This window comes from Pyxicephalus adspersus, chromosome 11, assembly GCF_032062135.1.
Source record: "Pyxicephalus adspersus chromosome 11, UCB_Pads_2.0, whole genome shotgun sequence".
Lineage (NCBI taxonomy): Eukaryota > Metazoa > Chordata > Amphibia > Anura > Pyxicephalidae > Pyxicephalus > Pyxicephalus adspersus.
Genome location: NC_092868.1, coordinates 4028075 through 4038212, shown reverse-complemented (window position 1 = coordinate 4038212; position 10138 = coordinate 4028075). Strand labels below are relative to the sequence as shown.

The window sequence follows — 10138 nt, the reverse complement described above, 5'->3', positions numbered from 1 at the left end:
TGCTGGACTTAGTTCTTTCTAACAATGCAGAGCTTATAACAAATGTGGAAATAAAAGGGAATCTGGGTAGCAGTGACCATAATATGATTTTGTTTAATGTAAGCTGTAAACTTGAAGTACAAACAGGAAAGATAAAAACATTTAATTTTAAGAGAGCAAATTTTCCATTTTTAAGGACGGCTCTCTGTGACTTGGACTGGAAGACAATATTGTCCTCAAAGAACACAGAACAGAACTGGGAATGTTTCATGTCTGTTCTACAAAAAACTGAAAATTATATTCCAATGGGTAATACGTTTAGGAGGCTAAAATTTAAATCTATGTGGCTCTCAGCTGATGTTAAAAAAGCCATAAGGAACAAAAAAAGGGCATTCCAAAATACAAAAAATAAAAAGGATCACTTTCATCGAAGAAACCTATAAAGAGTATACCAAAAGATGTAAAAAGGAGATAAAATGTGCAAAACTTAAAAAAAAAAGCAGATTGCAAAGGAAAGTAAGGAAACCCCCCACTTGAGCTTATTAGACATTAGCTTTTAAACTTCCTTAATGAAAAGAGAATTTAACTTAGGGGGGCAAATTGTAAAATAAGGTGATTTGATCAAAAGATTTTTTTCCCTTTTTTACTATTTTTTTAAAATCAAATTTTAATTTTGTAGCTGGTGACACACTGGGAAGAATCTTCTATCAATGCATTGTAGCTGCAAAACCTGATTGTTAGTGATTTCTACTTTCTCTGGAAATAATTATGAGAGAAGTGATTACAAATAAGCCGCTAAATTCATAGGCTTAGTTGATAGCCGGAGGGCAGGTAGGACACCAAGTCACAATATTCCCCATTGTGTTCAATGCAGCAGAAGAATGTGAATTAGCTTTTGTGTCACCGGTGTAGCAATATGTGATAAACAAGTCTGACAAATTTTGATGATAAGATTATATGCTAATCCTTTTAAAGCAAGTCATTGTAGCAATGTTTTCTATGTGTCAACCCAGATCCCTAGCTACAAGCTGACGTTATCTCACTCACAAGTAGCAATGAGCTTCGTGAAAATTTCCTCGGACACAATAATGGTTCCATGAAATTTCGGCAAAACCATCAGAAGTTTGAGAAAATTATAACAGGAGGATTCACAGGGGATTAACGGGATTTCCTGGGACTCCTCCTTTTTGCAATCCCCGGGGCAATAGAGGGTAATTACCCTCTAGTGCCCCGGGATCGCACTGGATTCTCAGGAATCATTCTTGCAGTTCTGGGAATCCTGTTTGCAATCCCCGGCACTAGAGGTTAAATGGGGACAAGTCTCCTCATTTAAAACCTCTAGTGCTCCCTGATCGGCTGAGGATAGCTTACCAAATTTTTTTTTTAAATTCAAGCTCGATCGAATTGGTCAGTGAAAAAAACATTATCTTTATAAACTGAACAGGATAACCTTTGCCTTCTGAAAAGCAGACAGCATCATTCTCATGTTAAAGGTGGATGAAGAGCATAAAACGGCTCAAAGGCTTGCAGAACAGAGACGCTGATTGATCTTCAATAAGTGAATGCCTGAAGATTTTTGCACGTTGGTCATTTTGTGCTCCGGAGGGTATTTGCTGGCTAAACAAGTTTAGCATTGCTGCAGCCTGATATAAGATGATAAGTCATACTGTGTAGTAGTAAATTTGCTTCAGCCTTGGACAGTAATGAACTTTGTGCACAAAGGCTTGATAAGGGTGATTTGTCCTGGACTTGTATACGGATGTGGTGCAAGTAGAGAAAACCCTGACATGTATAATATGCAAGACATAGAGTGAAAGAGAGGGGGAATGTCCTGTGTTCAGTTTAGAGCTTCTTCTCATACCCCTTTACTATGCCTCCGATACCATTTGGTGTCATCTGCAAACACAGAAATGGTACTTTTAATCCCCAACCTGAGGGTTAATGGCGAATAGTAGCCAAAGAGAAGGCTCATTACATTTCCAAAATTGCCCCACAACACTTCTCTTTATAGAAATGCCTAGTTTTAAAAAAGAATCACAATCATAGTATAATAATTTTTTGTGTTTTCTATCTCTGCGTTATATTCTTCACCTCTATAGATGCAGCACTGTGATTAATCATTGCCACCATGGGACTTTCAAGAGTTAAAGGTGTGAAGGATTGAAAGAGTTCCTTTACTTTTGGGATGTATATAGATATATATATATATATATATATATATATAAAACATTAATTTCCAACTATATTTTTTCTTATGTATTTATGAAGCAAAAATAAATAAATACAAAAAAGGAAAAAAAATAGAAAATAAAATGATGTAATAATTTATTGTAACTTTGGTGGCAGCAAAACAAAATCATACATCATACATACAACATCAAATGTATTATAGTGTCACCTAGTGTTCACCTGCTTGAATTACAAGTGAGAATTATCCTATTAGTGACACTTCTCTTTATAGAAGTCAGATGAGAATTAATAAAGAAATAAAATCCATGGAGACCGCATATAGCAATATGGTTAGAGCAGCGGAATGAATGCAAATGTTATTACAGCCAATTTTTTTCATCAGAGACGCCAAGTCAGCACCAGGAACACCAAAAAAAAATGTGGAGCACAAACTAGGTAGGTTTCCTATCCCCTGCCCCTCCTCCATGGCTAATTGTTCCTGCATTGCAAAAGTCAAGCTCTTGTTTGGCCCCTTTCCCATACGGCAGCCCTGATTTGCACATTACAAATAGGATGGGGCCCATAAGTCTCTGATGGGAGCTTTAAACCTAAATATAGTTTTTTTTAGATAAAGCCCCACACTTTTGGCAGTGGTAATGAAGAGAAAGGAGAGCTAAGAATACTAAATCCCACCACTTTTCTGTTTAGGATTTCAATGAAATAAAAAAATTCCCTGTGGGTCCATCCCCCCCGATAGGAATTATAGGTTGCTGGTGAATTCAGCTCAGAGTTGACTGCAACTTGGATCAGAGTTGTTTCAACTTCAGATCAGAGCGAAGAATTTGAGCAATGTGTTTCCAAATCCGTGATTATTAAACCTGATTTCAGAGATATATTAGGCCATTGGATGAACAATTAGGAAAATGTACACCAAAAGCCAATATTCTCCAATATGGCACAAATGGAAAAAAATACAAGAGATGTATCTATGCCCAGGGTGCCCATTTCCAGTCCTTGTGGGCCACATACAGACCAGGGTGCACAAATAATATAATTATTTACTGTTGGCTATTAAAGAATTGCTACAACTATGTGCAGATCCTGGCCCCTGTTTACTGAAGTTGGGCAGCCCCCCCCCCCATGCCATATAATTTAAACATTCACTTATATTTTTATTTGTGTTTGCATTGTAATACAGCCATGGCAGATGTTACCTTCCAGCCTTGCAAAGCTCTATAATCCATTTATGAAGCTTGTTAGGAAATGAGTTCTGGTGTATTTATGTTGGGTTTATAGCACCTGCATAGTAACACCAATTCCCTCACCCACTAAATACACCCATAAAATGTCATGGGATGCTCGGGCTCTGAAGGGCTCATCCATTGTTTGCTGGGGTGTACAACAAGGCTGGTGGGGCTGTGACTGCTGAAGGTTTATTGTTCTGAAGTATTATGAACAAACACCCAAGTGATGATTTATTATCTGTTGGGACTTGTCGGTGCATTCTTCAGCTATGAAAAGGAGATAAATTTGGAAAAAACATCAGAAGGCGAAGATCTGAAGGCAGAGAGAGGAGCTTCACTGCAAGAAGAGCTGTAAAAGCGTAAGATTGCTTTCTATAATGTTCTCTATCTGTATATTCCTATATAAATATAAATATATATATATATATATATATATATATATATATATATATATACAGTATATATGTTATTTTATATTTTTAGTGCACATTTGCAAACAAAATCTATTGTTATGTAATATATTGGCTCAGAGATTATTTGAAGGGACTGAAATGTCGGAGATAGATAGATAGAGGGATAGATAGATAGATAGATAGATAGATAGATAGATAGATAGATAGATAGATAGATAATAGATAGATAGATAGAGGGATAGATAGATAGATAATAGATAGATAGATAGAGGGATAGATAGATAGATAGATAGATAGATTGATGAATAGATGAGATCCGTTGATTTATCCTGTACCTATCTATATCTATAGTAGATCAATATGACATAAAGAATACACAGATATAAATTAATTTTCTCCTTTTTTATATTTTCTTTATTTTTGTTACTTTCCGCAGTGAGCACACTCAGGGTAACAATGTTACGACAAAGTCTTGGATTTCTTCTTCTCACCCTGGGTAAGTGACCCACCAAAAATCTTTTTATAATTGATGATGACCACGCTCTTAGCTGGAAATGTATATATATATATTTTTCAGAATTATATGTGTTCTGGGTGCAGTGATTGGACCTTCTACAGATTCTCTTATTTCATTATACAGTGATCTATAATATATGTGCACATTCTCTCTTCCAATAGCATTGTGCTCTGCTGATGTCAAACAACGCCAACCCCCAGCACGAGAAGGTGAGTTCTCCCTTAAAAATAACATTGTATCAATTCATTTTTAAAATAATTTATATTTTGGTTATTTCTTAACTTAAGTTTGCTACTTTATTTCTTAAACACCTCTAAAACACTAAAAACTCCTTTAAAATAATATTACTTTTATTTTACTAATTTTTAAATATTTTATAAATTGCCACGCAAACCTTAAACAGGAGAAAGAGAGGCGTAGCTCGGGTGATACATTGGGTATGTTTTAAAGTAGTGGAATTGCTACAATAATCAGGAACAGGAATACTATTGGTTAAAAATATGAACAAAATAATTTTTGTATAATTTACTTACGTACTATTTATTTTTTATAAGTAAATTCCTATTTGTATTAAAAAAAAAAATTGGAAGGATCAAAAAAGTCAATCAAATTTCAGAACTGTGAAAAACTGGTCTGCCTGGTGTGGTAATGAAGCAGGATTATATTAGATATGAAAAGTCATTATATAATATATACTGCAAAAAAAAACTGACAGATTGACACCAATTACTTTTTGTCACAGGGAAGAAGTGCCAGTTCCCCAACCAGGTTTGGAATGACTGCGGCAGTGCCTGTCCCATGAACTGTCAGCGCCTCCGACACGATGATGGGGTTTGCACAATGAATTGCGTTCCCGGCTGTTATTGTGTCAGCCCGTATATCTTCAAATCGGGGACCTCTGGCCCCTGCACTCTGCCAACCAACTGCCCCAAAAAGGTTTCCAGGCCTGTAAAGGGCAGATCCTAAAGAATGAAGCAAACATCTGACCCCTTATACAATCCTTTTGGATTCATTAAATGTTTCTAGAGAACTCTAACAATCCACTGATTATTTTTGCTTGAATTACTTTTATTAGAAATCTCTAATTTCTCTTTACATTTATTATCTGGATTCAATGATTTCTGGATTCTCTGTATGATGGGTTTGATAATAACCGGCAGTGTATTCGGAGTCTGGCACAGTCCAGGCTGAGATTAAAGAATGAGACACCCAGGAGGTGCAATGGTTTGCTGCTGTCACCCATTAATGTCACCCAATAATGAAATAATTGTTAGGGGTTTGAATAGACTCAGGGCCAGTTATGGGGCAAAATGATCTAGGCATTTGCCCACTGTTCCCAACTTCTCCAGGGCCCCAACCAACAAAATGGCTGGGCTGGAATACTGTGCAATTAGGTCCCCATTTAATTTGTGGTCAATTTTCTAAAACAGACACTTCCAAGTTACCATGGTGTTAATTGTAATTTACAAGGAATATGTTCATCCTACGTGAACACAGTGCTGATATGTGACAATTCACAGTAATTCCCTAATTGAAAAAAAAGAATCCTCCACCGTTCTCAAACTTAAGCCATCCCTGAGTCACAAGTTGGAGACTTTGCCTGTGCTGCTGAAGGCAGGAGAAGCATTTCTTCCTCCAATTTATTTTGGTCAATATTAATTTGGAGTGCACAATATAACTATATAGCAAGTTGCAAGGTTTGAACAAAGCCAAGACCTGTGCAATGTACCATGATGGTGCCAGAGCTGAAAGCAAAGATGGCTCGGTCCCCTTCCATCAGGGGGAGAACTTATGCTAGTAAATATATATGGATTATTATGGCTGCAAATTAATATTCATCCTATATAAATATATATACAAATAATTGATATTTTTTGAAATATAAATTACCTGCAGATGACGTATGAAGGATATTTCTTAAGTTTTAAATGGTCAGCTATGCATTGAACTATGCAGAATCTGGGTAATCCAGCAAACCTAAAACTGGACAACCTTCTTCAGGTCTATGAATACAGATGACCTATCTGAGTATTGTATTATGCAAATGTAACGGAAGGGTCTCTAAGATTACACAAAGCAACCTTTTCTCTAATCTTTATATTGATTTGTTCTCTCTCAGGATTGGTCATTGGGATGACTTTTCTCTTTATTCATTCTAGCCTCTTGAAGACAAAATGACGACTTACCAGGTTGTGCTGCCATTGCTGGGTCTAGGTGGGTGGAATTGTTATTCTTCTTTATTATTTTATTTTATTTTATTTTAAGTAGACATTGATACAGATCTGTAATTGCTTATTGGTCAATAAATGTGAGAGAGAGGGGCAACAAAGGAGCCAATCAGCTGTGCTGCACTGCTTCAGGGATCATGCTGATAGGAGGGGAGAGTACCAGGACAGAACAGACACCAAGGGACATGACTATATACACATAGAGGGACAAGAAATGGGGCAGGCGGTTGGTATACAAGATAGGAAGTAAGGATAAAGAATAGGAGGTTAGGATATGGGATGGGAGGTTAGGATATAGAATAGGAAGTTAGCATTGGGAACGGGGGTTAGGATATAACATCCCAGGTTAAGATATAGGATGGAAGGTTAGAATAGGGGATAGGAGATTAGGATATAGAATCGGAGGTTCAGATATGGGATAGGAGGTTAGAACTTAAAATAGGATATTAGGATATACCACCCTAGGTTAAGATATAGGATGGGAGGTTAGGAAAGGAGATAGGGGGTTAGGATATAAGATAGGGGGGTTAGGATATGGGAGAGGAGGTTAAAATACTAGACAGGAGATTAGGATATGGGATAGGAGGTTATTATAGGGCATAGGGGGTTAGGATATAAGATAGGAGGTTATTATAGGGCATAGGGGGTTAGGATATACGTTAGGGAGTTAGAATATGGGAGAGGAGGTTAAGATACTAGGTTAAGATATAGGATGGGAAGTTACAATAGGCGATAGGAGATTAGGATATGGAATAGGAGGTTAGGATATTAAATAGGAGGTGCGGATTAGAGAATAGGGGGTTAGGATATAACATCCTAGGTTAAGATATAGGATGGGAGGTTAGCATACGGGACAGGGGGTTAGGATATAAGATAGGAGGTTAGGATATGGGTGACGAGGTTAAGATGCTAGACAGGAGGTTAAGATAATGAAAAGGGGGTTGGGATACGAGATAGGAAGTTAGGATATGGCATAAGTGTTTAGGATATTAGATAGGAGGTCAGAAAACAGGATAGGAGGTTAGCATATAGTTTTGGGGGTTAGAATATAGAATATGAGTTTAGAACAGGAGTTTAGGATGTGGGATAGGAGGGCATAATATGAGATAAGAGGTTAGGATATTATATTATGCTGTTTGCACTAAAATTCATAATACTATCTGTACATCATGTAGCAGAAAACTCATTTATCGATACATGCAACACCTGACTTTATTTCTTCTATGTTCTTACAGCTTTTACTATGACTGCAGCTAGAAGCGTCAAACCAACATGTAAGGATGTTTATTTTTTTACTGTTTTGAAAAGGGGAGAGGGAGTAAAAATTGCAACCAGAAGATTGTTGTCAAAGGATAAAATCTGAGACTCAGATTATGGAGAGAGTTTAGTTAGTTTTTTGAGACATTTATCCAGACTTCTCATTGCCCTTTAAAAATGTTCAATTGGAGAGAGGTCTGAAAGCAAACCTCTGCTTTGCTGAAAACAATTTTGTTACTACAACGCACAAATAAAACAAAAACTAAATCAATAAATCTTATCCTTTTTCAGGTAAAAAATATGTAGAGGCTGAACATTTTGCACAGATTTTGGACAGAATAGGGAAATGTTATAATATCTGTTTTTTTGCTGAGAGATTCCCCATCTCTATTGGCTCTGGTTACCATTGAAAATTATGGAAAGTCCTAAATGAAATAAATGTCTCCAGAACATAAATCTTCCAATCGGGGACCTCAGTTCTATTGATAATAGACTAAGATTATGTCAAGGGCTTTAGGATTGTTTGTACAATTGCCTTATTGTTTTTTTTTTTTTTTTTTTTTGCAGATTGTCCGGATAACCAAATTCCAGGCTGTTACCCATGTGCCATGCCACGCTGTGATACAATTGGTAAACCAATTGATCCTTGGTGCGATTATTGCTTAGTCGGTGGCTGCATCTGCATTCCAGGCTATTACTTGCAGGACGACAAATGCGTCCCAGCAGCTAAATGTCGAGTTGAATGTCCGGAGAACATGGAATACAAACCCTGCACCAAAAAGCCCGACATCTGTAACCAACCAATTGACACGCAGCAAGGAGAGGAACCATGCCAGCCTCGTTGTGTGTGCAAACATGGGTACATTCTATCCAAGGAAGGCAGTAACATATGTATCCCAAAAAAAGAATGCAAACACAAGGTATAAATAGCAACACAACGACAACAGTGGGGTTTCACTGATGATCTAGGGCAGTCTTTTAATCATGGGGAAGAAGCTCTGGAAGAATCCTGGATGAGAACAACTGGTCTAGAACAATCCATGGATTGCAAAATGCATATTATGAATTTACTGTTTCATATATAAAATATAAAATAATAAATATTTTCTTTTATTGAGATTGTAGTGCATTTTATATCTTTATGGTTTTAGTGATTTGCAATGTTGGGTCCTGGGCTCTACTACTTAATAAAGTAGGTTGTATGATCCTACTGTGAAGTTCCAACTCTTCTTGCATAAAATGGCAAACAAATGTCAATATACATTTGCAACTAAACATTGTGATGTCACCCTGTGATCAGTCATAAAGACGCTTGTGAGAAAAAAGAAAGTACACCCCTTTAATCATAGGGTTTTGTGTATCATGACACAAAAAAAATCCTGATCCTAAGCAAGTCCTAAAATTAAGTAAATCAAACCTCACACATGACATACTACAATGTGTGATTATTTATTTGACTAAGTTTAAATGCAGAAGCAGTGTGTAAAAAGTTAAGTACACTCTTACCACATCCATAGGAAAGAAGAGAGTAAGGACTAGCCAGGTTCTGCTAAATGTATCGAATAATAGATCATCAACCAGTGTGATCATCTCCATAAAAGCAGAAGGTTTTGGCAGTTTGCTGGTCCGGAGCATTCAGGTGTGTGTCATCACAGTGCCAATTTAGAAAGACATAAGCAATGATCTTTGAGAATCAATTGTTGTTGCCCATCAATCTGTGGAGGGTTTTAAAGCTATTTCTAAAATATATCAAAAGTCCATCATTCTACATGAGAGATGGATTATTGCCTTGGAAAACATTCCAGACACTTGCCAATCCTCCCAGGATTGAGCCCAGCAAATCACCCCAAGGTCCGATCATCCAATGTTTAGAGAAATTGCCAAACCTCCCAGGAGCTTCATGTCAGATCCCACAAGCCTCAGTTACCATGTTACATATTCATGACAGTACAAGTGATAAGTAGAAAAGACGTATGGCTGGTTTGGAAGAGTGGCCAGGAGAAAGCCTCTTCCCTCTAAAATACCATGGCAGCATAGATTAGATTTGCAAAGTTGCATCTGAACAATACACAAAACTTCTGGAACAAGACAAGACCAAAGTGGAGAGGTTTGACTATAACGCTCAGCCCCGTATGCACGGTGATGGAGGAGTGACTATTTGGACTTTTGCTGCCACAGGTTCCGGACACTTTGCAGAGCTTCTCTGTATACCAAAGTACAATAGAATGCTGAGAAGTTCCTGGCTTTGCCCAGAAAGAAGTGAGCCAGAGTTATAAAATAACATTTATTCAACATATTCCCCCCTGGGACTGATGCACTTGATACAGCGTA

At 37.2% G+C, this 10138-nt stretch overlaps 1 protein-coding gene across 1 annotated transcript; it reads left to right on the top strand.

Annotated features, from left to right (window-relative positions):
* The first annotated feature begins 3630 nt into the window (after positions 1-3630).
* Positions 3631-5392, top strand: LOC140341313 (chymotrypsin inhibitor-like). The gene is made up of 4 exons (XM_072426964.1): positions 3631-3751; positions 4242-4301; positions 4484-4531; positions 5065-5392. Exons 2-4 carry the CDS (start codon positions 4262-4264, stop codon positions 5286-5288), a joined length of 312 nt encoding a protein of 103 aa, XP_072283065.1. The 5' UTR covers positions 3631-3751; positions 4242-4261; the 3' UTR covers positions 5289-5392.
* Positions 5393-10138: the final 4746 nt, after the last annotated feature.